This window comes from Anser brachyrhynchus (assembly GCF_964034855.1).
Source record: "Anser brachyrhynchus genome assembly, chromosome: 3".
Taxonomy (NCBI): domain Eukaryota; kingdom Metazoa; phylum Chordata; class Aves; order Anseriformes; family Anatidae; genus Anser; species Anser brachyrhynchus.
In genome coordinates, this window is record NC_137696.1 from 11285063 (window position 1) to 11312998 (window position 27936).

The 27936-nt window shown below is 45.8% G+C and overlaps 3 protein-coding genes across 13 annotated transcripts in view; 1 reads left to right on the plus strand and 2 right to left on the minus strand.

The window, feature by feature from the left end:
* Window positions 1-3057, minus strand: INSM1 (INSM transcriptional repressor 1). Its single transcript, XM_080585002.1, has one exon. It carries the CDS (start codon window positions 2562-2564, stop codon window positions 741-743), a length of 1824 nt encoding a protein of 607 aa, XP_080441128.1. The 5' UTR covers window positions 2565-3057; the 3' UTR covers window positions 1-740.
* On the plus strand, window positions 1402-27909 carry LOC308191984 (uncharacterized protein). 3 transcript variants are annotated; one of them, XM_080585004.1, is made up of 9 exons: window positions 3867-3953; window positions 6764-6825; window positions 7401-7439; window positions 7575-7650; window positions 9847-9963; window positions 15578-15599; window positions 17491-17725; window positions 26078-26145; window positions 27023-27909. In XM_080585004.1, exons 3-9 carry the CDS (start codon window positions 7403-7405, stop codon window positions 27080-27082), a joined length of 615 nt encoding a protein of 204 aa, XP_080441130.1. In that variant the 5' UTR covers window positions 3867-3953; window positions 6764-6825; window positions 7401-7402; the 3' UTR covers window positions 27083-27909. The 3 variants fall into 3 exon arrangements, 2 of the variants coding, with proteins under 2 accessions (XP_080441131.1, XP_080441130.1); XM_080585005.1 differs by lacking the exons at window positions 3867-3953; window positions 6764-6825; window positions 7401-7439 and adding an exon at window positions 1402-1533 and having other exon boundaries at window positions 9851-9963; XR_013948442.1 differs by lacking the exons at window positions 3867-3953; window positions 6764-6825; window positions 7401-7439; ... (1 more) ...; window positions 9847-9963; window positions 15578-15599 and having other exon boundaries at window positions 17634-17725; window positions 26854-27909.
* CFAP61 (cilia and flagella associated protein 61) overlaps window positions 2393-27936 on the minus strand; it is a 111690-nt gene continuing 86146 nt past the window's right edge. For 5 of the 9 annotated variants that reach the window (XM_080584995.1, XM_080584992.1, XM_080584998.1 and 2 more), the window contains 3 exons: window positions 27135-27226; window positions 24369-24574; window positions 3943-5537 (listed from right to left, as the gene is read on the minus strand). In XM_080584995.1, coding sequence (XP_080441121.1) covers window positions 5165-5537; window positions 24369-24574; window positions 27135-27226 — 671 coding nt within the window. In that variant the 3' untranslated portion in view covers window positions 3943-5164. Of the gene's footprint in view, window positions 2541-3099; window positions 3411-3869; window positions 5538-24368; window positions 24575-27134; window positions 27227-27936 lie in introns of those variants that run through there. The other 4 variants (XM_080584993.1, XM_080584994.1, XM_080584997.1 and 1 more) reach the window with 3 other exon arrangements.

The following is a 27936-nucleotide window of genomic DNA, read 5'->3' on the forward strand; positions in this document are numbered from 1 at the left end:
TGAATTTGAAAATATTTTATTTGAATAGTAAATAATTATACAGTTGAAACAGTTCTATCGAAGCACTCTATAAATAGCTAACAGTTAAGAAAATAATGTGTGTAGAAAAAGAGATTGCATCTAAAAGTAAGAGCTGTTGGTTGCACAGGATAAAATGGTTCAGACCGTGTGTTATTCTAGGTATAAAAGTTAAAACCTTTTAGCAGATCCCTTTAGAAAAAAAATCTTCTGAAATGCACAGTGAAATGGCAGGAGGGGGAGACAAAAAAAGCGCATTAGAACATCTGCGATCAAATAATATCAATCTTCATAATTAATATAAATAAATAACAAATAAATAACATAATTACGCAAACCAACATATACAAATAGTCAACTCATGAGCTACCTTAGTAAGGGCAAAACAAACAAAAACGGAAAGTTGGCATGTCACAGTTAAGGCAGTTTCTACAGCATTTTCTGGAGACCATCAACAGCAGAGTCAAGGCATTTGTGGCTACACTAAAGGAAATTCTCATTTCTCCTCAAGCGCTTTGATCTGTTCACATTTATAAAAACAGAAAGTAAACGAAAAAAAAAAAAGAAAAAAAGGAAAAAGAGAGAGAGAGAAAGAGAACCCGAAAAGGTAACTGTAAAGCCAGATTCCAGCAGTTCACAAGCCATATTAAAGCTAACGGTGCGGCGAGTCCGGTGCGCAGCCCGCGGGAGGCGCTCGGCGGGCCGGGAAGGCACGGGCGGCTCTAGCAGGCGGGGCGCAGCGGCACCTGGAGCAGGATGACCTGCCTGTTCTCCGACGGGTGGCACTTGTTGATGTGCCGGGTGAGGCCGGGCGAGCTGTAGAAGGTGGCCGGGCAGTACTTGCAGGGGAAGACCTGGGCGGCGTGCAGGAGGCGCAGGTGTCGCTCCTGGCTGCTCTTGCTGGGGAAGGTCTCCCCGCACACGGGGCACAGGCGGCACTCGGCGGGCGGCGGCGCGGGCGGCACCTCGGCGGCGGGCTCGAGGGCCGGACCGGGGACCGGGGCCGTTCCCGCTCCCGGGGCCGGTGCCGGGTGGCCCAGCAGGTGCTTGCGCAGGTAGGCCTGCCGGCGGAACCGCTTGGCGCAGCGCGGGCACTCGAAGAGCCCCTCCTCGGAGCCCGCCTCCGAGCCGCCACCGGGGCTCGGCGTGTCCCGCTCGCTGCCGCTGCCGCTGCCGCCCGCCTCCTTCGGCGGCTCCTCCGCCGGTGCCCGGCCCGGCTCGGGGCCGCCCTTGGCGGCGGGCGGGCGCGGCTTGTGCCAGCGGCGATGGGAGGCGAGGTTTGCAGGGCAGGAGAAGACCTTGTCGCACTCGGGGCAGCGGTACTCCACGCGGACGATGCGCGAGCAGCGGTGCTGCGCCAGCGCGAAGGGGTCCCCGTACTCCTCCTTGCAGAGCTGGCAGATGAACTCGCCCAGCGGCCGGGCGCAGCCGCCCCGCGCCTTGGCCGGCGCCTCCACCGGACCCTCCTTGATGCGCAGCCCCAGCACGGGCGACGTGGTCACCTCGTCCTCGAAGGTCAGCTTGCGGATCGCCTTCGCCTTCTTGCCCGACGGCGCCTTCTGCCTGCCGGGCTCCGCCGCGCCCGGCGGCCGCTTGCCGGGCTGGGGGCGGCCGGAGGCGGCGGCAGCAGGGGGGGCCCCGGCCGGGGCGGGCGGCGCGGGGCCGGGGGCGGCGGGGGCTGCGCCGGGGCCGGGGCCGTTGTTAGCGGCGGGTGGCTCGGCGTGGCCGGCGGCGGCCCAGAGCTTGAGCTCGGCGGGGGCGAAGAGCAGCGGGTCCATGGTGCTGGGCACGGCCGGCGCGGGGAAGGACTCCGCCGAGACGGGCGAGCCCAGGCTGAAGCTGCGCTCCAGGTACTTGTCCCTGCTGACGGGCCGCGTCGGGCTGTACAGCGCCTGCACGGCGGCATCGGGCGTCCCGAAGGGCACCGGCGGCGGCGATTCCCGCGGAGCCGGAGCGGGCAGCGGCGGCGCAGCGGGGCAGGTGGGCGGCGGGGCGCCACCGCCGGCGGGGAGTGGGGCGGCCTCGCGGCAGGCGCGCACCCGGTACGAGACGGGCGTGGGCCGCCGGCTGCGCTTCACCAGGAAGCCGCGGGGCATCTTCGCGCCGCCGCGGGAGGCCGCCTCCGCGCCCGGCGGCAGCGGCGCTCGCTCCCCTCTCGGCCGTCGCGCCGCCGCCGCTGCCTTTAAGCGGGCCGGGGCCATTGTTCGGCCCGGCAGCGGCGGGCACGGCCAATCAGCGGCGCCGCGGCGGGCGGCGGCGGCGGGCGGAGCGGCTGCACCTGAGCCCGAGCCCCCGGCCGCCCCCCCGCGGCGCGGCACACGCCCGACCCGCCCCCGGCACGCGTGGGCCTTTGTGTGCCGCCCGCGGCGGGGCCAGGCCCGCTCCCCCCGCCAGGGGCCGCCGGGGCCGTGTCCCCCCCCCGGGGTGCCGAGCCGGGGGCTCCGGGTGCGCTGCGGCGCGGGGGCGCCCGGGGGCCCGGCGGGACCGGGGCGCCGCTCGGCGTCAGGTGTTGGACGGGGACCCTGTAACCGGGCGAGGGGTGTCATGGGGGGCCGGGTCCTGCCCCTGCTCTGCGAGGGGACGAGCCCCGGGGCGGCCGCTACCTGTTACGCGCCGCTCCCCGGGCCGCGCGGACACGCGGCCGTACAGGGCGGCGGCAGGTGGTGGGGCGAGCACCGGGCCGCGGCCCCGCTGCCCCTAAGCCCTTTGTCCGCGCCGCACAGCCCGGGGCCGGGCGGTGCCCAGCGCCCCGCAGGTGGCGGCCGGGGAGGGGGAAGCAGCCGGCCCGACCCGGGGTGCTGGGGGGTGGGGGCACGCGGTCGGCACGCGCGGCGCCCCCCGCCCGGCCCGGCCCGGCCGCCTTTGTGCGCGGCATTAGCATAAAGCTGTGCCCGGCCGCCCGCGGGCCGCACAAAGGGCCGTTGAGGAGGGGCCGCTCTCGGCAGCGGCACCGGGGGGGCCGCCGGCGGGACGGGTAGGGTAGGGTCGGGCCGGGCCGACACGGGTCGAGCTCGGCCCGCGGGCTGCGCTGCCCGCCCGTCTGCCGTGCCGTGCCGTACCGCCCCCGCCCGCAGCCCCCCCCCCCCCCCGCGGGGCGGCCCGGCCCGCTGCCATTAGCATACAGCTGCCGGCCCGCCGGGCACGCGCCGCGCCCCCCCGCCGGGGGCTGCCACGGAGACGCCGCCCCCGCCCCCGCTTCCCCCCACTCCTCCCGCTCAAAGCCCGGCCCGGCCCACTCTTCCCCCGGCGCCCCGCTCACCTGCGGCCCGGGCGTACATGGGCAGGTGCGGGCGGTGGCGGTGCAGGTAGCGCAGGATGGGCTCTGGGGGCAGCGGCCGCTCGTCCGCGGGGCGCTCCGGGGGCGGCTCGGCCGCGGGTGGCGGCCCGGGCACCTGCGAGTCGGCAGCGCTCAGCCGCGGAGCGGAGCCGCTCCGCCGTGTGCCCCTCGCGTGGCGCCCCGCGAGGGCCCTCAGGCTCCGTGCTGGCGGCCCCGGCGGGGACCCAGCCGAAGGGAAAGGGCCGGGCGCTGGGCACGGGCACCACGCCCGAGCCGTGCGCACGCCGGTTGCAGTGCTGGGTGAAGGTTTCTGTACGGGGCTTGAAAACACTTCCCGTGCCAGCCGCAGCTAGCCCCTCTAGGCATGTGTTGCTTCGGTGTTCCTTAAATATTTCCTTAAACATTGCCCCTAAACACGTGAGACTCATCACCAGTATCTGTGGAAACCGTAACTGGAAACGGCTGACCTGTGTGTGTTTACCCTCGGTTCTTACCCGGCTCTCTGGAAGACATGCTTTTTCCTCGCTTTTACATTTCATTACTAGCTTTTTTGCATGCCGAAGTGAGCTGAGCTATGAGCAACAGGAAGCACAGACGGCAGGTCTCCTGCCCCACACAGCAATACCAAGCCAGTCCCAAGGCACGTGTGAGATATTCCGTAAGTACCTACCATGCCTCTGGCAGCATGCCAGGGAGGAGCACCCCAGGAAAGTGTACAGAAGTGGCAGTCAATAAGTATTGTTAAAATCACCGTGAAGAAAATCCAAGCAAAAATACAAAAGGCAAAGCCAAATTTGCATCCAGATGCAGTTACTGTCATCTGTGCTTCTGGCTCATAGAGGTGCTTTTGGTGCATTCAGTGAGACTATTTTTGTGTGTCAGGTCTGCTGCCACTAGAAAAGGGTAAGGCAAGCAAGTCTTTAATTGTGACATTTGTAGGACACCAATTCCCCTTTCTCTAAAGTTGTTCACATTTACAGCATGTGAAATGTGGTTGAGTGATGGCAGGAGAAACACTTCTCATCAGGCCTCCTATTCTGCACAGAATTTCATTTTGTGTTCTTTTATAGATATCTTTCAAGAGAATCTAAAATAAAACTGCACCGAGGCATTGTCGGTATCATGACAAAAGGAGGAAAATTGCATCTCGTCCTTTGGGAGGAGGCAGGGGCTGAGCAATTGTGTATTACAGCTGTGACACAAGACAGCGCACCAGTTTGGGCCCTGTGAGCGGGTGGGCTGCTGTCCACCCAGCATCCCTTCCTTTTGTCAGCCTCTGTCCGTTCACAGTTGATTCTGTTTGCTTTCTGCAGTTAAAAACTTTGTCAGCGAATGCTTAAAAACACTGCATTCGCACAGAATCTCGCTGCATAAAACAAAAGCAAACACAGTGTGAGGAAAGGGAGGTCCAAGTGGTCCCTAACAGCAGGTTGGAAGGATCAGGATTTGGGCTGCTATTAGGATTGAGAGCAACCAGAAATACGCTGGGGTAGGGCGGTCCTTGGGTGGTTGGAAATCTGCTGCAGACAGCGGTTGTTTCACGGTGCGCAGTGGGCTTGGGTTTTGAGCAGGCAAAGTTACAGACTACTGAGGCTTTATGCCTCTTGTCTACACTATGAAGGCTAAAGCTGTAAACAGCACTAGCAAACATTTTAATCCTTATTCAGGAAATCCACCTATCACTGAAAAAAAATTTTTGACTCTTTTATTTACAAAGGCCGTTCCCTATGTGTGGATGTTGAAAAATCTACTTTTCATAGCCTCAGCTGAGACAGGTTTAGGATGGGATTTAGTGTGTTCCTATTAGGATTTTTTTTTTTAAGTGATAACTGGATAAAAGAAGCCTCCAGATCCTCCTGGATATTTCTACTAAACTGCATGTGTAATGCAAAAATGCTGTGCAGGAAAACAAAGCAATTTAGTGAAAGGTTCTACTGACAAATCTAAAAATATGCCAAAAAAATGAAACCAAACAATATGCTGTACTTGGTGAAAACCCCCGGCTAGGTATAGGATCTGTTCAGGTTTCCCAAAGGAAATAGCTAAACAGAAACACAACGCTTTAGGAGAAGGATGGGGAAAGAAACCAAAGTGAACAACACTAACAAATTGCCCAAATAATAAAATGCACTTGCTGGTCATTTTTCTTACCTGTTCCGACAGCAGTATTTGGCGCAGTTCCTTCTTGAGATCAATAAACCGATCATGATAGATGGCCATGGACCAAGGTTCCCTGAAGTAGCTGGTTAAAAAAGAAGAAATTTAGTTATCTTGTGAACCTCTCATTAACCACTAATAAAGTATTTACCTGCTTTTTTGCCTTTATAAATTACAGTTCTGGACCCATCATGATCGTTTGTTCATGAAATGCCTCCCGTAACAGCATGGTCAATCAATTCTTTTAATGGATGTTCCTGATGTACAGCCAGCTTCAGTAATTACATTTAAAGTGGCTTAATTCAGAGCTGTGGCAAGACCCAGTGAAGAATCCTGATTTTATCAGAATTTAAAAGCCCGAAGACCTGTAAAGAACGGTGTCTCCATTATCTGTCCTCATTTGAGAAAAGCAGATTGCAGGATTAACTGAACTGCTGCATAAACAAATTAAATTTGTGTAGACAATGACACAAATGTTGTTCATCATTAAGGTTTCTGGATTAATAAAGGCCAGAAAAACAGGCCACCACAGTGTTGCAATATGTTCTTTGCAGTAGTGTGCTGAAGCTAAATTCAGGCTATTCTAGGAGGAAGCTCTTGTAACTTTTTCTTCCACTGACAGCATTCATGACAGCATTCTTCTGTGAAAAAGGAGTAAAAGGATGGTGAGGACATGACTTGACATAGAACTTCAATGCTGCAAAAATAATGGGAGGCAGCTCAATTGCAGAGCTGTGAATTATTTCTGTTGCCTCTACAATGAAAAATAATTTTTACAGTTTCACAAAATGCTGTGCATGTGTAAGTCCTGCTAATGCTAACCAGAGGCTCACCCAAATAACGACTGAACAGATGTCAGCGGGGTCACCCGGGAGGCTTTACGAGGGGTGCGCTCGCGTGGCCACAACCAGTGTTGCTCTGTTTGGAAAGTCAGTGGCATCGCTGGCACTGCTGTCAGGAGTGCACCTGCACTACTGCTTGATGCAGTTGCATGGTCAATAAGTGAACATCTGCATAAAGCAACTTAAAAGGTGACATGCAAGCTTAATAATTCTGACTTATCTGTCTCTACAGAAAACTAATGTGCTGTTTCCTATTGGCAGAAGAAAGGTTTTTGTAATGTCGATTTGCCGTATTTTCTGCCTCTCACTCCTTGACCGAAACTTCAGCTCTCATTAATGCCCTGCACAATTGACAACATTTTGTGTACCTGGCAGAACTTAGGTTGTTTTTTTACACACTTATCCCATGATAAGCTCTTTTCTCCCTTTTCACTGTCCCCTTCATCTGCATTTCACTTTGTATTGTCAGCTGTCTGGGCTGGGGCTGCCTCTCCATGTGATCTGCGGTGTCTGGCACAGTGGGGCTCTCGGGTAGATGTTTTCCCAGTATGAATATTTATTGACACTATTACAAATACTATGTTCTTGCTACAGTAAATCCTGCCCAGCCTCAGAGTCTCTGGGACCATGTGACCAAGACTGATGCTACTTGTTCGTTTGGATATGAAATGTGCTAAAGAGCTCAGCTTCAAGTATCTTCATTTAAGTAATTATGTACCTGTAAGGTGCAGAGAGAAGAACAGGATATTCCCCAAATATTGAAGCAAATTCAATTTCAGAAGAAAAGCCCCACCCAACCCAAACCTTTAACTTAATGTCAAAATTAGATAGCGAAGCAGGGAGAAGGGTGGTGTGTGTGTGTGCGTGTTATATAAGAATACATTAAGATAATTAAAGGCTCTCCAGTTTTACTGATATGCCCTTCTAAAACCCATGTTCCACCGGCCAAACATTTTATGTTTACAAGTTGATATTTGGGTTCTAATTCTAACCCTAATGGTGATTTCATCTCTTGATTGAGGCACATCTAACTGCCTTACATTTGTTACATCATTCGCCCACCTCACCAAGATGTCGTACTAAATAATGTTTATAAAATATTTCAGGGATGCTATATGTTGCTGCTACCATCACCAGTTCAGCCAGTAAGTGCATTTTTTTGCCGGTTCATGTCAATGTTCCCAGATTTGGAGCTTAAAAAATGAAATTTGCCACCAATTTACAATATTTGATGTGAATAAAATGCCCTTTTTGGAAAATGCTTTGTTTGCATTTTCTAGATAGACTGCCAAGAGGAGGTACCAGTAAACAACGTTTACTCCCTGACTGCCGTTACTTCCCTTCACCTGAAGAAACGTAAGCATCAAAGGCAGTTTATAGATGTACTTCACAGAAACACTTCAGTTGCTGTGCTGGCTCTGCATTTTTATCTGTTTTTTGTGTTGTTTGTGTTTTTTTTTTTTTCCATTTGAATCACCTTTCTAAAGGGACACATGGTGTTTTTGAGAAAGCAGATCTACATATAGCTGTTAAAGCAAATTTTAATAATGAAAAAGAAAAAATGAAGCCAAACCAACAAGTCAACTTTCTGAGGCTCATTCTGAATTTTATTACCACTTTAGCAGCAGTCCCTCAGGGCAAGCTGTAGAAGGCTTGAAAGTATAATGCTCTTCAGTATACAAGATGAAGCTGGCATGCTACCAACGGAGGCTCAAAGGCTCCTCAACTATCATGAGAACGGCATCTGCCACGTATGTTTGCACCATTTAGTCTTTCATAACCTGCCAGAGCGATCAGGCTAAATATGTACAAGATGACAATGTTTGCCAGAAGCATAACGGGTTTTCAAACTTGGTCACTTCCTAACGGGGATCCCCTGCTGGCAGACTTTTATATCTACAGAAGCTATCACAGGAAGGCATTTGTAACAAGATGGGATGAAATGGTCTCCTTTTGAAGACAGTAAGCGACATCCTTTTTGTTGCTAGGGAGCTGTTCTCGCCTTTCATTGACAAACAATATTTAAAGTCTGTTCTGCCTCATTTGTGATGTATAGCCTATATTAGATGAAAGGGAAGAAGGAGGAAAATATTTAGTGGCATCCTGTACAAAAGACAGGGAATATTTCGCTTTTGAAGAGATACAGCACAACAAAAAATGGGTAAAGTTGGCTACTGCTAGCAAGCAAAAATGGAGTATGCATGGAAATGGTTTTCAGTCCGAGAGCTTTGATCTGCAGTTCATTTGCACCTACACAGCACTTTCAGAGAACAACTCTGTTGTCTTAAGGGAAGTTAATTCTGAAGTGGCCGCACTTGTGCGATGTGACCTGTCAAAGGCAGCAAGGACCCAGTGCCGACCTCTGGCAACGGTCCAGTCAGGTAAGCCAGGTGCAGCAGGCATGAGGTGTGCCACTGACTGCACGATGTGAAAGCCAGGAAATCTTAACGATTGAAGCAGAAGCCTTCAGAATAAGAATCAACTCTTACAGCCAAAACAAAAAAGCAACACAAAGTTAAGAAAAAAATGTAAATAATTACAGTTTTACAAATAATTTAAAGTCCCATGGTAAGAAAGTAATGGCAGAAGGGTGAAGACCAGCTCTGCAGACTGAGCTTATCTACTCTGATAGACTTAAATCACAGAATCACAGAATCACAGAATCACAGAATCACAGAATCAGAATTGTAGGGGTTGGACGGGACCTCAAGAGATCATCGGGTCCAACCTCCCTGCCAAAGCAGGTTCCCTAGAGCAGGTTGCCCAGGTAGGTGTCCAGACAGGCCTTGAATATCTCCAGAGAAGGAGACTCCACAACCTCCCTGGGCAGCCTGTTCCAGTGCTCTGTCACCCTCACCATGAAGAAGTTCTTTTGCGTGTTGGTGCGGAACTTCCTGTGCTCCATTTTGTCGCCAATGCCCCTTGTCCTGTCCCCACAAACCACTGAAAAGAGGTTGGCCAAATCCCTCTGTCTCCCACACTTAAGATATTTGTAAACATTAATAAGATCCCCTCTCAGTCTTCTTTTCTCAAGGCTGAACTGACCCAGGTCTCTCAGTCTTTCCTCACAGGGAAAATGCTAATCATCCTTACCATTTGCAGGCTTGGCATAACTGTAATACTCATACAGACCAGTTTTATCACACCACGGCAGTATTTTCCAAACTTCTGCAAGCTGGGCTTCCCTTCATGAAAATGAAACAAAGTGAGGCCCAAGTAGCTTCCATGCATACCATCAAAGATGTGCTTATGAAGATTGTTGTTGATTTTGTCATTTTCATATTTGGCGCTTTTCTTGGAAAATCTCAGCTGAAATTCTCTCAAAAAAAATCACCAGCAGAAAGAGAAACTAAGAGCAGTGATGTGAATGTATCAAAAATAGCAAAAAGAAATCAGAAACCAATTTTTTTTCAAAGTTTGATTTTCTGATTCCTCTTAATTTGAAAGTCAATCTCATTAATTACAACCTAAAACCCAATGGTTTACTTTTTAATACAAGGACTGTAATAGGTTTTTAATTACGTCCATTCCTTTTCTTGCTGCTTCCACGAGGCAGATGACAGCAGAGATAACTGGTGCCACTGTGGTCAGGCCTGGGGCACACCTTGTGGATCAGGAGCGTGGAGCCAACAGCTCATTAAACTACGGAGGAACAGTCGCTGCCTCCAGGTGAGTTTATCAGGTTACCAGAAGGTGTGCGTGTGGCGAGACAGCCAGGCTCTAGTGCAGAACCCAGCTAAGAGAACTGAAGCCAGGGACCTCGCCAGCTGGATGCTCACGGCTGCCCCACCTGCGCTCCTGGTGACTTCTCTGCTGCGAGGCTGGGACGAGGGAGGATTCCAACAGCCCAGAGGGCAGCTGTGCACCGGTTCCTTGTGACAATGCCTTTGGAGAATCCTGCCATAGACCACTGGCATGTTTGAACCACAGTTTTGGGTGATGTTGTCTGATGCTGTTTGTTGGTCTTCTTTTGCTTTGTAAATCTTTTATGGCAACAGTAATGAAACCAAACTGAACTCCTTGCCTCCTGCTATCCCCACTCTTTCACAGAGAGTCTATGAAGTGGTTTGCATCCCTTTGTAACTTCTGGTAAATGTCTCTAGATAGGTAGGATCCATATGGATCTCTTGAAATCACATTCGTGTCATAACGAAGCAGCCTGTAGATCACTAATGACCTGCCTTATGTCCTGCTCAGGTCAGAGGCACTCTGCTCAATGTTGCATCTTCCATCATCCAGCACTGTAAGCACATGCAGTTGGTTGTCAGAGCGGCACGCATTTTTTAGGACACAAAATAAAACAGTCACTGGTAAGCTCATCTCCTGTGAATCTGTGATTAAAGTTTCTGTTTGTCTCCACAGCTTCCCGCACTTAGTGGTGAAGTCACAAATTAGTTGTCCATTTTTCTTGGGTTATTTTTTTTTTTATTGTAATCCTTGAAATGCAAAAGTTTCCAGGCTGTATCAGCTATCTCTGAATGATACTGTATCACTGTATCACTGAATCACAGAATCATTTAGGTTGGAAGAGACCTCCAAGGTCACCTAGTCCAACCTATGACCTAATACTAACAAGTCCTCCACTAAATCCTATCACTAAGCTCTACATCTAAACGTCTTCTGAATACCTCCAGGGATGGTGACTCAACCATTTCCCTTGGCAGCCCATTCCAACGCCTAACAACCCTTTTGGTAAAGAAATTCTGTCTAATATCCAACCTAAACCTCCCCTGGCACAACTTTAGCCCATTCCCCCTCGTCCTATCACCAGGCATGTGGGAGAACAGACCAATCTCCACCTCGCTGCAGCCTCCTTTAAGGTACTTGTAGAAAGCAATAAGGTCACCCCAGAGCCTCCTCTTCTCCAGGCTAAACAACCCCAGCTCCCTCAGCCGCTCCTCGTAAGACTTGTTCTCCAGACCCCTCACCAGCTTCGTTGCCCTTCTCTGGACTCTCTCGAGCACCTCCATGTCCTTCCTGTAGTGAGGGGCCCAAAGCTGAATACAGTACTCGAGGTGCAGCCTCACCAGAACCGAGTACAGGGGGACAATCACTTCCCTAGTCTGCTGGCCACACTGTTTCTGATACGAGCCAGGATGCTGTTGGCCTTCTTGGCCACCTGAGCACACCGCTGGCTCATATTCAACCGACTATGAACCAATACTCCCAGGTCCTTCTCTGCCAGGCAGCTTTCCAACCACTCATCTCCCAGCCTGTAGCGCTGCTTGAGGTTGTTGCGCCCCAGGTGCAGGACCCGGCACTTGGCCCTGTTGAACTGCATACAGTTGGCTTCAGCCCATCAATCCAGCCTATCCAGATCCTCCTGCAGAGCCTTCCTACCCTCGAGCAGATCGACACACGCACCTAACTTGGTGTCGTCTGCAAACTTACTGAGGGTGCACTCGATCCCCTCATCCAGATCATCGATAAAGGTAGTAAAGAGAACTGGCCCTAATACTGAGCCCTGGGGGACACCACTAGTGACCAGCCTCCAACGGGATTTAACTCCATTCACCACAACTCTTTGGGCCCAGCTACCCAGCCAACTTTTAACCCAATGAAGCGTACGCCAGTCCAAGCCACGAGCAGCCAGTTTCTTCAAGAGAATGCTGTGGGAAATGGTTTCAAAAGCCTTACTGAAGTCAAGGTAGACCACATCCACAGCCTTTCCCTCACCCACTAAGCGTGTCACTTTGTCACAGAAGGAGATCAGGTTCATCAAGCAGGACCTGCCTTTCATAAACCCATGCTGACTGGGCCTGATCGTCTGGTTGCCCTGCAAGTGCCGCGTGATGACACTCAAGATAATCTGCTCCATGAGCCTCCCCGGCACTGAAGTCAGACTGACATAGGCCTATAGTTTGCGGGGTCCACCCTCCGGCCCTTCTTGTAGATGGGTGTCATGTTTGCTAGCCACCAGTCGACTGGGACCTCCCCTGATAGCCAGGACTGCTGATAAATGATGGAAAGCAGCTTGGCCAGCTCTTTTGTCAGTTCTCTCAGTTCTCTCGGGTGGATCCTATCTGGCCCCATCAACTTGCGTACATCTAAGTGCTGTAGCAGGTCGCCAACCATTTCCTCGTGGATTATGAGGGCCACGTTCTGCTCCCCATCCCCTTCCACCAGCTCAGGGGGCTGGGTACCCAGAGAACAACTGGTCTTGCCGCTAAAGACTGAGGCAAAGAAGGCATTAAGCACCTCAGCCTTTTCCTCATCTCTTGTCGCTAAGTACCCCCCCCCCCCATCCAGTAAAGGATGGAGATTCTCCTTAGTCCTCCTTTTCGTGTTTATGTATTTATAAAAACATTTTTTGTTAACTTTAACGGCAGTAGCCAGATTGAGCTCCAGATGAGCTTTGGCCTTTCTAATTTTGTCCCTGCAAAGCCTCACAACATCCTTATTGTCATCCTGAGTGGCCCGCCCTCTTTTCCAAAGGTCATAAACCCTCTTTTTCTTCCTGAGCTCTAGCCACAACTCTCTGTTCAGCCAGGCCAGTCGTCTTCTGCGCCAGCTCGTCTTTGGGCACCTGGGGACAGTCTGCTCCTGAGCCTTTAAGATTTCCTCCTTGAAGAGTGCCCAGCCTTCCTGGACTCCTCTGCCCTTCAGGACTGCCTCCCAAGGGACTCTGCCAACCAGTGTCCTGAACAGCTCAAAGTCTGCTCTCCGGAAGTTCAAGACAGCGGTTTTACTCGTCACCTTCCTGACTTCGCCAAGAATAGCGAACTGAACCATTTCGTGGTCACTGCCTAAGACAGCTCCCGACCACCACATTTCCCACCAGTCCTTCTCTGTTTGTGAACAACAGGTCTAGCGGGGCATCTCCCCTGGTAGGCTCACTAACCAGCTGTGTCAGGAAGCTGTCCTCCACACTCTCCAGGAACCTCCTAGACTGCTTCCCTCTGAGCTGTATTGTATTTCCTGGATATGTCTGGGAAGTTGAAGTCCCCCACGAGAACAAGTGCTGGCGATTGCGCGACTTCTGCCAGGCGCTTGTAAAACGCCTCATCTGTCTCCTCATCCTGGTTTGGCAGTCTATAACAGACCTCCACCATGATGCTTGCCTTGTTGGCCTTCCCGCTGATCCTAGCCCATAGGGACTCAACCTTAGCATTCCCAGCCTCGAGTTCTGCAACATCAAAACACTCTAATATAGAGAGCCACACCACCACCCCTTCTGTGCTGCCTGTCCCTTCTGAAGAGCCTATAGCCATCCATCGCAGCACTCCAGTCATGGGAGTGGTCCCACCACATTTCAGTGATGGCAATAGCTTGCCTGCCACAATGGCTTCCAGCTCCTCCTGTTTGTTGCCCATGCTGCATGCATTAGTGTAGATGCACTTCAGCTGGGCCATTGCCCTCTCCCCCAGCCCTGACATTGTTCCCTCAGGCTCATCTCTAAAGAGCCTCATTTCATTCCCGTCCCCCTTCTTACCTAGTTTAAAGTCCTCTCAATGAGCCCTGCCAGCTCCAATTTGATCAGTTCTCAAATATTAAGCCTTCAAAATATTCAAAGTAATTTCTTAACACATTTAGATTCTTCAAACTTGAAATGATTTTGGCCGTTTAGGGAAGCTGACTTTCTCATTTGTGCTTTTAGCATGTGATGGAAAAAGTTACCCTACTGCTGGTGTGCCTTTGCTTCAGCATACTTCATTCCTTCTGCTAAATTTTGCCACAGTAAGAGAAAGGTGCTGCAATTACAGACACAAACTTATCCAGAACGACAAACACAGACAAAACTAAACAGTTGCTCAGCTGACCTGGGGTCCAGTATACTACAGTTACACCACGAGTACCTATGAAGAGCAGGGAATTCCACTCCAAGGAGTGGGGAGAGGAAACTGTTGTGATGGGTTGGGATGAACAGAAGTATGCATAAGAAGAAATGTCCCATCTTGCCAGGAAAAGAGAAGATGCATTGTTTTGGGGAAAATAATGGATATTTTTAAGACTCAATTACAAAAATACTGTGATTCTAGTGGAATAAATAGAATATTTGTAGCTATATCTTGCATAAGTAGACCAGAAATCAGAGAGTAGAAATTCAGTTGCTGACAATATAGATACCATAAACACTGAGCATTTCCTACTACATATCAACTGACCAATAATTTGGAAAGACAGCTTGTATATGTAAGGAAAAATCAAGACCAACTTGAGCTAACTCCCATAATGCAGCACTTGAAAACATTGTTCTTAATCACAAAGAACATAAAATGTTCTCTGGTTTGCAGTTTCTTAAAATTCACTTAAAATTGCTGAACAATCAAGCACAAGTTGGAAAAATGGCATGCTAATAGCAAGAATGCTATTTAACTCCTTGCTCTATAGTTCCACTCACTGAACACCCATTTGCCCAAGCATTTGAGTTACTCCTGTTGAATTCATTAATCTGGGACTGTTACTGCTCTGACCCAGAAATTAGTGAAATCAGTAGTTTTATGGACAATGAGTCTGGATCTATGATTTACTTTGTTACGCATATTTACAAAATAGTGATGTAGTTCATTAACTTATAGGCTGATGATTCATTTGTCCTTTTTGGTAAGTAAATCATAGACAGGAAGCCTGTGTTTTTTTACTACTTTTAACAGAAGCAGTAAAGCCTTCCACTTGGAAGACAACTGGTTTAAAACCTCTGGTTTATCGAACCCTTTTGTTTGCAGCTGAAAGAGCAAAAAACAGTGCAGCGTAACGAATCTCACAGTTGTTGCTCAAGAAAAATGGCCACTGACTCCAGCCTTTGTAGCGGACAAGGCTCAGCCCCCAATCAAAACAAAGACAAAATCAAATCAAAACAAAACAACAACAACAAAGACAAAAACAAACAACACATGCACACAAACATCACACTGGGGCTACTGCAGAGACATGGTGACTTCAGTGGGATGTAGGTCACGGTTTACAGTGTTTACTGCTTGCCAGCACCTTCACTTTGCAAAGGCCAGTTATCCATCATGACTGATAAATCACTTCTGTTTTCTGCATTTTTAATATCCAGGAAATGTTACAATAAAGTGCCATTACCTGGAGGCACTGTTAGAAAACAAATCTTAGCAGCATTTGCTTCCTGTTGAAATGCTGCAGTCCTTTCCTATTCTCAGTAACTAAAAAGAGATATTCTCCTTTATTTCAGCAATGGGAATTGGTGTCCAGTGCTTATTTTACTAGATAGTAGCAGTTATTGTGTATCTCATTGTCACTAAATGCTACTCTTTAAACTTCCTAAACTCTGTGCCTTTTAGAATTGATATAAAAACATTGCTGTCTGTTCTTTCTACAGGAAAATTATAGCTGACCCTCAGGTAAGGTTTATTGCATTTTTTCATGTAAGACTATTTCACATGTAATGTATTATGAAAAACAATTAAAAGGAAATTAAATCCGACTCACAAAATCAACAAATATGCTGTGTGGAGTGGTATGATTGCTTTTCTGTAATTACTTGCTTATGAATTCAGAGTTCAATCATTCATAATGGTTTGCATAATTATTAATATGAATCAGCAATGTTTGACTGCAAATTAGTGTGGTAAGACTCAGCTGACTGGCCTTTACTTACTAATTTGGACGTGGGGTTTCTTAGTAACATAGCTCTTCATTAGCAAGTTAGCTGCTTCTTAAAACTACATTAATATATAAAAACTGAAAGTCACCTAAAGGGGTCTACCATTTGTATTGATTTGCTGTGAAAGTACAGCTTTACCAGGGTACCTTGGGGTTAGCATTTAATTCTAGTAAGGAAAATAGATGTTAGTGCTTTGATATCCCTTCATGTGTTCCTTTTTCCTTCGCTCTCTCTTCATAAAAAGCACACAATTTGTCCTCTAATTAGGCTGCAAAGTGTACTGAGTAGCATTAGTCCCTCTCAGCCATGCTCACTACCTGCCACATTTCCTTTCTGTTTTTTTTTCATGCCTGCAGAAAATAAGTCTCACTGTCTGCATGATGAACAAAAGCCTAAGGTGGAATCCCTTAAATGTAACTGCAGTGTGCTAATGTATGGGACCCAGCACATCCTGGACAGCACTGCAGTCTAGTTTTTCTCTTAATGAACAATCATGCTCCATTTTTGAAAGTCTGTTTTAAAACCATCTTTTGTATGTAGAATGTATTTCTTGTTTAATCACTTATTATCCAGGCTATATGTAATAAATGTATATCAGTAACTAGTCCTTTAAAAAATAATACTGAAAACATCAAATGTTCTTTTTCCTAATTTTTCTATTATGCTGTGAGATTTATTAGAGCTGTATCATTAAACAATCCAGTGTGGCATTTCTGCTTAAACTCTCATTAAATGACACTGATTAATACATTACTTTTAGCCTAAAGTACAGAGTGTTATGATGTGTGATTTGAATTTAAGCAGAAAAGGCCAAACGGTTACTTTGAAAGAAGCAAATGCTGTTTATACTGCTCAAAATATTTAAGCATTTAGCCTGAACAGCTAGTACAAAAAATTAATGTGAGCATAAATGAGCGTGTTTGAAGAGAACAGCTATGGAAACATCCAGTGGTATTATCCGCTTTTATAGTTTGTGCACGGAATTTTCCAAAGCTCCTTAGTGAATGGCAACTTGACCCCCTTCACTCCTTGCTGTTGTGTGTTTGGGAGCCTTCTGTCCTATTGCGTATCAGTAAGGCTTAGGTTCCTGCATCAGGGATTTTTTTGGTAAAAAAAAAATAAAAATTAGACTTTGATAGGCACAGGGCGTTACACAAGATTTAGGCACTTATGCCAACGGGGGTACCTCAAAAAACTTCTACATGGTTACTGGCTAACCTTGCAAGGCTTTTCTCCTAAACGTCTGGTTGTGGAGATGCCCAGAAGTATATCTGTCTAACCATGACTGAGCAGCAGAGTCTTATCTTATATATGCACTTCTCAGTTATAGCTGGAAAGTTGACATATATAATAGAGCAACATCTGAATCTCCAGGTGTTCCCCTCAAAATAGGAAGCAGGAATTGACTTACTACTTCTCAACACACACTCAGAAATTACTTGGTGCCTTTTTGTTCCTCCCCTAATCAAAACAACAAGAAAAAAGTACTTCTGAGAATTCTTCCTGTTTTCTTCTCATTTTTTGAAGAAGGGCAGTCCTTACTTTAAATCAACTAATGCAAAATTTTAGCACTTACCTAGAACTGTTTTTACTGTTTGAATCTCAATGGCTTTGTCTTTGTTTGTCAGCAGACAGTTCAGACAGGTGGAGCGGACGTGACACCCCTGCCAGATGTGTTTCAGGGTTTTATTCTGATTGCTCTCTCTTGGGCCGACTGCTGTGTGGTCCCACGGGCAGGACACCAGCATGCAGTGCATCGTGCTAGTTCGTTTCTTCCACAAGGCACGCAGCCTGTGTGCACTGAGATGGCTCCAGGATGCAAACCGAAGCCTAGTGAGTACAGATGGCTAAAACACATTTCTGGTAAGAGCTAAATATAAATGCAGTATAAATAGAGCACTTAGTACTGTGTTATGTGTGATTCAAGCACTTTGCCACATCATGCATTAGTCTATCACCATGCTTTACAAACTGTTTAGTACCAGAAGCGCTTCTCATACAGCATCTTCCTAACTTCAGCGTTACACCGAGAGTAAACTGAATATGCCCAAGAAGAAACTTTAGAAGGGGATGGCTGATCAACACAACATTTCAGAGGGTGCCTTTTAGAAATTGGTCAGCATAATGGTGTGCCTCTGACAGGATTCCTCATCACTGTCAGCCCAAATCTGCGCTGTTTGTCCCAGCACTGCTGCCTTTGCTGCTCTCGCTGTCATGAGATAGTGGTGCTCCTTTGTCTTGTCATCAGCATTACTGCCTCATTAACAGGATGCGACTGGCATCTTCTGCAGGTCATGTCTGAAAACAAGTTCATTAATGCAGTATTACAACATCCCAAGTAGGAAAAGCACTCACACCTTATTTGATAAATAAGCTAGTTAAGTATTTTAGAAACTAGTGGGCCAGATTTTTATGCATTGTGTTAGTAAATTTGGTTTTCATTAATGCCAAATGAAGCCTATATGAAGCACTTCTCTCTCATATTAAAGGCATGATGCCAGTGAGCATCCATTTGGTTGCCAAGTACCAGGAGACCACTGTAATTATCTGTTCTGTACTCAAGATGCAGCAGAGGGAGATTCCACCGCTCTGTAGACACGTTCCATAACTTGGCAACTGCCTTACAGTTGCCTTCACCTCAGGAGCATACAAAAGGGTGCAACTGGCCAGTTACATTCCTCCTTTGTGAAGCAGTGTGGAGCACTGATGACCAAAACCAAACGCACAAGCTTAAAAGAAAAAGTATTTCAGGCCTCTCCCCGCACCTGCCTCTTTTATCTGCTGCTATGGGAATGGGAACGATTTGAAGGCTTTCAGCAAGTGCCAGAGACCTCCGAGGGAAGGGAAGGAGTGTGGTGCAGGGAGTGCTTCGTGTTACACCTGCTGGGATTTGCTTTCTTTTCCCTTCAAGAAAAATCTTCCCTGTTGGGAGGAGCCTCACTCTTAGGTGCTTAAATTCCATCAGAGCCTTTTCAAGATGCAGCCTTACAGGAAATCAATAAAAATTGCAGAAATTCATTCCTGAAGTGGATTCCAAATCTAGGTAGTAACGCTGTGAAACATCCAAGTGACATGAAAAGAATGTACACAAAATCCTCAGCTTCAGGATACTGTCTGTGGTTCCCAAGGTTGTGTCTGCCTGATGTCTGACAGCGACATCTGAAGGATGTCGCTGCTCATTCTCTGCTCAGGAATGCGGTGGCCAAAGGCCCAGATGGAGTGAGTGCACTGGCCGTGGCGGCACCAGGCAGATGGAAGAGTGACCATTGCTGATGCGATGCTGGCTTCTTGGAGTGCAACGACAAGTGAGAATGAGACTTTGCTCAGTCAGGGACTGTTGCCTGTCTAAGTCCCTGACAACTTGCCCAGCAGACCTTGGCATCCTGTAAAACAGCCAGAGGGATGAAGCGCATCCCCCCATGGTGCAGGCAGAAGAGACAGCTGTCTGACTGGTTGTGACCATCTTTTGGCTTAACAGCCTATTTCCTCAGCTGTTGTTTGCATAGGTAGAAACAAAAACATTGGCTCTTAATTTCATGTTTAGCTAAGTAACGGCCACTCAGATGCTACTCTAAATTAAGATGGAGTACCTAACACATGGTAGGATTAGGCTGCAGGAGTTTAACTGTAGGCAATTATTTTTGAAAAATCTGGTATCTGTTGTTATCACATTAATATCTATGTCACTGGGATCACAGCTAAGGCAGCTGGGCATTCTGAGGAGCATTCAGTTTAACTCTGCACTTGCAGAGTTGTACTGAGACCTCCTTTAAGGATGTCCATTTAAGGTCCTCCTTTAAGGATGTCCATAGTACCTGTCTGCTAAAGAAGGAGAAAGGAGAAAGGAAACTTGAAAAATCATTAGTTCCATCAGATTCAGTTAGACCAGCCAACACAAAGCTAAAAGCATTGTTTCCCTTAAAAATAGTAATAATTCAAAAGCATTTGAGACTTTCAGTGAGCTGTCAAAGTACTGTCAGACAGAGGAGCTCACTAAAAGATAACAGACTCTCAAGTGCCCTAGCACATTTCTTAGCCATGGGACCAAGGAAATATAGTTACACAATTTTATGCTGTTTTTGTTTGTTTGTTTGTTTGTTTCGTTTTTCAGTTATTGCTCACCAGGTTTGTAAATCTGCCAACTTGAAGTCTTAGAGGCTTCTTTTAGAGGCAGCTTTTAATCATGCTAAACTCATACTGAAGTCAATGGAACTTTTCCCTCCAGACAAGGAAATGTTATTTATCTCATTATTACCTTTGGTGGCAGTTTCATGCGTGCAACCGGAAGGGGTTACTTCTTCAAGTTAGCTGAATCTTGAGGGCCTGTTGCTAATGCTAATTTGAAAATGGCACTGGCCCATTACGGCCAGGAAATCCAGTATCATGGGGTTAACCTTCAGCCTTTATACCAAATGCAAATCATCAAGGAAATTCATTGCTAGGTGCAGCCTCTAATTATTTAAAAGACAATTTGCATGCTACACAGAAATAAATTGGCTCCCAGGTGACAGCTGTTCTACTGTGTCCATTCCCGGAACTAGATGCCATGCCGTGAAATCTAGATGCAGAGCAAAAGATTAAAGCGATGTACTTTCTTGCCTTATAAGAAGGCCTTTCCCAAAATACAGGCATAAAGAAAGGACGAAGGGAATGAATGTTTCAAACCAGCAAGTTTATAAGCTTAACTAACGAACTGCAACATTTTCAGTCTACTTTTTTTTTTTTTTCTTTTTTCACTAAGGGCGCTTCACAACTTGCTAGAAAATGCTGCCAAGTGGGTATAGGTGTAATGTGTAGTAGTTTAAAAGGATTTTTTTTTCCAACAAGAGAAATTCAGCCTTAACATCAGGTTTACACTCACCCAGTGCTGTGAGATCATTACAGACCATGTGAACATCAGCCAAACCAGTTCTTCTTTCTATCCCACACAGAGAAATCACTGATCACATTTTCATATTCCTTGCCAAAGGAAGATCAGATGCCACTTTTCACCTGCATGTAAGCCTCAAGACAATCTTCATCCCACAAGAGATGCCAAAACATTTTTCAATTTCATGGTTTTCTAACGGATAGTCTTCTAATGGCTAGGTTTAACATTGTACATTGTTGCACATTGTACACATACATGTACACTCTAAGACTACATTGTATTCCCAGCCTTTTTCCATTGCTGTACCTCCTCCTGAAGGAAGCAATTTCCTGTGCTGGTGTGCTTTGCACTAGGACTGCTACATGGAGCTTACAGGCAGTTTGCTTCCTCTTCTCACTGCCTCTTCCTTTTCTTACTAGCCCTTTCACTCTGCCTTGGCAACCTTTGTTCAGCATCACTACTTAAGAAGAGCTGAAGAGATACGATGAGGACTGATGAGCAGTGTTCCCCTGTGGCACACCTGTGATCCTGGCCAGATCACCTGGACACGCAGGCTGTGGTGGTGCCTGTGAGTATGTGGGTGCGAGAGGACCCTGACTTTGCATGGCTTCACAACCTGCTAGGCTCCCAGCAGTTTCGGCCAATAAACAGCCCTGAGAAAGACCAGCTAAGATGCAACCAGTCTTCTGCAAGAGCTGATGACTCCCCCATTGAGCGTCTGTGCTGGCATCAGATAAAGCTGCCCTTCTTATTCTTCTGATGTTGACTGGCCTACCTCATCCTATTAACAGATCATCACTGGGATCTTCATCTCTCTTGAGATTTTTTTAAATCTCTGTGGATGTTTAGAACTTGATCTTGCTTGTAATCCCTGATGAGCTTGCACAGTGTGTAGGGATCCTGTCACCATCATGACGGCAAGGGAGGCTAATACACACTTAATTGCTTTCATGAAGAAATAAGCTGTCCATTTGGAAAGATAATGTCTCATCTCTTTAAAATCTGTGTGTGTGGCTATCGGGAGTGCAGACAGGTGCAGCTGCACTGAGGTCCTTGGGCTGGGCTACACGCCCAATGCACAGTAACACAGTGAAAGGGAACAAATGCTGGTTTTGTCAAGGTCAGGAAAATACCACTACCTGTGTTGCAGACGGAAATCCCAAAGCGAAATGACGTATTCTTCCAGATGTTGATGCTGGTGTGAAACTTGCTAGTGCATGTAACTACTGACACTAACCACATCTGGGCAAACAGCACAGGTGTGTCCGACAATGTTTGTGGTTCACAGAAAAGATTAGTTCACAGCTGTGTTTGCATATTGTAGCACCATGAACAAGGCTGATGATACCTTGCCACAACCTGAATACTGAGTTTCTTCCAGTGCTCAAAATGTATTAGCTGATCAGCTGTGAGAAGAAAATTTTCTTCAGTCTTGGCCTTTATCTCATACAATTGTGTCATCCACCTTCAGTTTCTACTTAACACCTGCTGACAGTATACTGTTTATGTGAGCTTTATATTTGCTGGGTGCTATTGCTCTCTTGGAAAACAAACCCAACCTTTTCTATAAATCAATATGCCTCCCAGCAGAGGCATATTGGATCTCCTGAACTGAAATCTGTAAAGAAGCATTTTTGTCCAAGAAACTTTTAAAACCCACAGTTAAAGTTTGAGTTCATCCCATCTTCCTGTAAAAGATGGGGAATAACAAAGAATGAGGAGTCAGACTCTGACATATTTAGAATGAGGAGAGACTGCAGAAAGAGAAGTGCAAAGCATCCGAAGAAATAAGAGAGACGCACATCCAGCTGCAGTGACGCACCAAGTCCTTTTCAGGGGAGCTCACCCTTTGAGATGACAGCTGATACCACTATTCTCAAGACAAGGCATACAAACCAATCTTTTGTCATTAAGTGAAAGGCTTGATTGGATTCCCTCCCTCCCCCATTTCAGCAGGCATGCTCATTTCTCTGTCCTCAGCCATGTACAATGCCTTATCCATATTCCAGTGAAGCTTTTTGACACTGAACCAACAGAAGTGCAAAAGCTAGAGTAAGAGGTACAGGAATTCAGAGACTTGTAAGTCCCTGTCTCAAGATACCAGGTGCTTCATTCCTACAGAGGAGTGCAACTATCAGCACAGTCAATGCAATTTAGACACAGAGGACTGTGCCATTAAAACTACATATTTCTACTTTGTTTTGGACTAGCAGACTCCTGTCATCCCACAAAACTTCTCTTGGACCACAGCGCATCCTTTACATCAAACTTTTACTAAATATTATCTAAATAGTATTGTTTAATCTGAAAGCTTTACTGTCATTTATGCCTTTCTTCAAATCAGTTACAAATATAACCAAATCATGCCTTAAGACTTTTAAGGCACCACTATCAGCTTTGTATCATGATGAAATTTTACCATTTGTTCCTGTGCTTGGCTGTCTATCTCCAAACCAGTTTATGTAAGGCAGTACTTCACTTACACAGTACCTGTGACAATTCTTGGTCCCAAGCCATCACTTGCGAGGGATTTAAAAAAAAAAATCAAAGATGTATCAGCAAGTTTTAGTTACATGCTCAAAGAATTCTATCACATGAATGAAACTCAGGAAATTTTTTGCCATGCCTGAACTCAAAAGCACTTATTTTAGCTGAGGCATAAGGAATAAACCAAGTCTGAGTTTTTAGTCCATGTAACTTTTTAAGATATCAAGTTCTGCAGTAGTAGCAGAAGATTAAAGATATGGTAGATCTCATTTTTCAAACACCCCCCTTTTTCCAAAACAACTTCTTTAATTAAAGTTTGCGTTTTCAAAAGCAATGAGAATGTCTTTCAGAGGAGACAGGACATAGATCTTAGCTAGAAATAGCCAGGCTCTCCAGTCTCTCCCGTTGAGTCTCAGTCCTTGCCTCAAAACGCCTAGTCCCCAAGACTGCCCTGCACTTGCTCAGGCACAGCTGGTGGAGGGGAGCACCTCAGAAAATCTGCAAGACCTGTTTCACTGCTGCAAACTGCTTTGGAGGCCTGCAAGCTGTATGGGGAACATCCACTAAGCATGCAGACTCTGACACAGCTTTTGGCTATAAAATTAAGTAACTCCCTATGTTCATTTAGACAGACAACAGTCTACAGGATGAATTCTAGGATTTGTTTTATCATCAGCTGACAGACAAGCTAAGCAGTGTGACTAACATCATGTGTGATTTAAAACCTCCCTAGAAAACTTTGGATAAAAATTTGATTTGAAGTGATTAAAACACTGACTTTTAATTTTGACTTCTGAATATGAATCCTGAGTTAAAAAATAAAAAAGGATTCTTCAGACTCAGCTTAATGAGTTAAGCCTACTGACTGTTCTAAGCAAATGTTATAATGATTCTGAAATGCTCTTTCAGATGAAAGCTGTTCAAGCAAACCACTGCTCCTTCTCTAAATAAATCTGAGAGAGACAGTTCTTTCCAGGAATCTTTTCAGGGCTTGCATTGCCACTGATAATTTTGCCAAGTAGTTGAAAATATATTTTTTTAATCTATCTTTAGCTCTAAGGGAAAACAGCTAGAAGATAAACCATAAGAAAAGAAAACTATAATTCATTCAGAACATAAATTTTATGCACAATGTTGAATTCATCTTACCTGTAAAGGTCTGTAATCTGCCCTTCATTCCAGCGATAATGAAGATCATTAAGAAGACGTTCATGCTGTCCATACAAGCAAATATAGTTGGACACAGGAAAGGGTGTCTTTGAAAAGCACGTGATGCTATCTACCATGCTGTATTTGTTGATATGCATTCTAAAATAATTCCCATGTCTTGCCTTTCCAGTTATAATTTCCATACCCTGGAACACAAAATAAAAGGCAAACTATGCAGATGGAAAGAACACCTGACCTGGCATACATACAGGATCTGCTAGGGTTTCCTATTTGATATTTACCATTTCTTAAAATCCACAAACATTTTTAACCAAGAATATCTATTCCTGGTACCACAGTTTATACAACAAGATGCCATCATTTGGGCACAAAGATTTGCTCTGTGATTTAGACCTTGGTTAACTGCACAGAAACTGTGAAGCATATGACTGTGAGCACGGCATAGGCTTTGGTTGCCCAAGCCCGAGTGCCACGTGAGACACCTAAGGGTATCTGGGACATCCGAACTGGGCTGGCAGTTATGACAAAGGAACCATGGGAGACCTGTGACCTTATGGAGCAGCAGCTGGAGGTCGGAAGGGATGACCTGGGGCATCTCAAACACAAGATCGCTCTGTTTAGGCAAAATCGATCCCCGTTCGTCCTTGTATTCTATACAGTGTCCATACTATTGCATACACATGGCATATCATAACTTACTATAAGATAGCGTCTTGATGAACAAAGAACACACTAGTATACCTACACTCTCTCTCCAGATTCATAAGTATATATACATACATATATATTTATATGGATATACAAGCAGTATATGCGCAGAGTCCAAATTTATGGCGCATGTAGAAGCTATATGACAATAGGCAGAGAGTTGATATTACCACATTAATCAGTTACAAGCAGGCTTCAATGTTACAACCCACAAATTTATCACTTGTCAATCATTCTGTAGTAGTCCGAGGTATGATGTGTAGGAACAGCCTTCCAACAATAAAATTACCACCAAGAAGGACCCTGTCTTTAAATTTTATAAATGGCTATGCACTAGATGGTTGTCTGCAACTGCAGGAGGCTGGGCTTGATCTCTTTGGATGTTACCTTGAATTACAATTACTTTAAAATATATGCATATACATACATGACATATATATATGCATATATATACACGCACACACGTGCAAATATATACATATGATTTAGAATTGTTCTCAGTGACACCCTCTTGCTAATAGAAACAGGGCTGTCGACTATTGCTTACCTTATCACTATCAATAACAAAATAATAGTGTTGGATGTTGATGTTCAAACTGTAGCATTTAGTTTCAGCTAGTTAAATCAATTACTTAATACAAGACAAAAATGTAAAAATGTGTTTCAGATCTCACAGTGGGATGATCAAATAGCTTGAAGCTATTTTTTAAAGCTGTATTCATGTTCCAATTTTATATATCTTTAAAACCTGTTGCTAGGCTACAGTCACCTTTGTAACTTCCACATCTCTCAGTTAATTCATTTCACTAGCTTCTCTTACTACTTTCCTAGGAAATTCTTTTAGGATTTACATGAAGTTTGTGGAGTGGCTTTAAAGATGTTATCTTTTCAGACAACGGGGAGTCAAAGTTGCAGTAAAAGAATTCTTATCATGTTCTAGCAATTTGGAGTGACAAAATCAATTTTTCTCTCTCTGATAGTCCTTTTTGCCTCCCAGTACGTGCTGCTTTGGACAGCTCATCCTGGATCTGAAAAGCCGGAAAACAAGGTGAGCCATGCTTTGATTTCCTTCCCCCGCTAAAGCATGGATTCCCTTTTTAAAACATCATTTCTTTCTATGGACCATTGCCACCTGAGTTTTAAAATGAACACTGAAGTAGTCTTTGAGAAAACACTCTACCTCATCTACAAGAATGGGCTTGATGTAGAAATCCCTGAGGAAAAAGGTACAATGTATATGAAATAGAAGCTTGAATAGGTGCACGGTCCTTTTTGGCTTTAAAATACATGAATCTATTCTTCATGTTTCACAAGTGAGGTTCTGCAGTAATAGACGTGGCTCCACGTTAGTGTCATGGGAGAATCTTCCACATAGCCTAACTGCACGAAGTGCTTCCCTCTTTCCCACTCAGAGGAAGAAGACTCTCATGGTTGTAGGACTGGCTGTTTTCTAGCAGCAAAGTACACACCATCCCTTCCAGGATATATTCTTTTCCTTCTAGTCTAGAAATCAACTGAATTTCGCTGATAAGACTGTGACATTTTATCATCTGTATGCATTTATGGCACCTTATTACAGAGGGAAGAGGATAAGAGCTAAGGCTGAAAGCATATTTCAGAGAAATCCAGCTAATGCTATACTATCTATTCTTTATAACAAAAGTACATTTTTGGAGAAAGCCAAATATCAGAAAGTATGGTAATGAACATCTAAGAGGTTCAGTTCGTACTAATTCATACTGTTATAATTCACCAGCTGCACCTGATTTATATGATGCACGCAGGCTTATCAGACTCTGGATTTACTACATGAATCTGATGGCAAATACCACCACTACCTTGAAGTTCTGTGTATTACCTATGTGGTAGAAACTTCAAAAGCAACATATTCCATGTGACTGAGAAAATGACTTGTGTCTCTCTAGAGAATCAAGCAAAAGGAAGGCCATCCTGAAAAAGAGAGCACTGAGGAAAAGCAAACATGATATCTTCCCAACAGAGGAAAAAAACAAGGAAAAGTTAAATAACATAACTTACATGGTCAGACAGTGCAAGCTCTATGTCCAAGTGGATGGGGATTTCTGGTTTGGAAATATGCAAGTAATTACAACCTCTGGGAAGAATACCTCCTGCCATAAATGAAAAGATGAGATTTATTCACTCATACACAGAAAAGAAAATAAAGTGTCTGTTTACCCTCCTTTTCCCAGAATGATTATTATTTTTTTAACTAAGTGTCTAAAGAGGAAAATTTATATTGTTGTTGTGGCTTCAAGTTCTTTGGTACTGTTATACGTATTGGTGCAGCAGCCACATCTTGAAAAGTTCTGATCATGACTGCAATAGAAATAAAAGCACAACTTGGTCCATTACTAGCAAAAATCTTCAGTGTAAGCTTTTTCTTTTTTTTTCTTTTTCCCCTTCCTCCCAACTCCTAGACAAGTCTACGGAGCTAAAGACAAATGAGGAATGGCAAACATTAGGGTACATGGTATAGTTCACATGTAATTCTTGTAAATAATGCATCCCATCTGAGATACCTCTCAGTAGACAGCATCAGTTATGTTCTGGATGCTCCTGTTTCTCTCACTTGAAAATAGTGGGAATCTAGCATAGGTTAGACAAAGCTTTTAAATATCTTGAGCTAGGTGGTGACAAGAAGAAATGAATCCTTGCATGAATGCAAGCAGAATCACTCCCTGGTATCACCTGGAGGCCCTCACCTCTCTCCACTGACTGTACAGGGAGCTTTGATGACTTTACTGCCATTAGATGGATACTGAAGTGAAATGGACCTACAATGACTATATAGCAGCAAAAATACCGAAGAGGGTATGAA

What these genes read in the sequence shown, in the direction of transcription:
- INSM1 (XM_080585002.1), bottom strand. Translation starts at nt 2,564, where the DNA reads ATGACACCCCTCGCCCGGTTACAGGGTCCCCGTCCAACACCTGACGCC.
- LOC308191984 (XM_080585004.1), top strand. Translation starts at nt 7,403, where the DNA reads ATGCTATATGTTGCTGCTACCATCACCAGTTCAGCCA. An exon ending in TACCATCACCAGTTCAGCCA is followed by an intron (nt 7,440 to 7,574) that starts GTAAGTGCATTT and finishes TGCATTTTCTAG; the next exon opens with ATAGACTGCCAAGAGGAGGT. An exon ending in TTCCCTTCACCTGAAGAAAC is followed by an intron (nt 7,651 to 9,846) that starts GTAAGCATCAAA and finishes TGCTTCCACGAG; the next exon opens with GCAGATGACAGCAGAGATAA.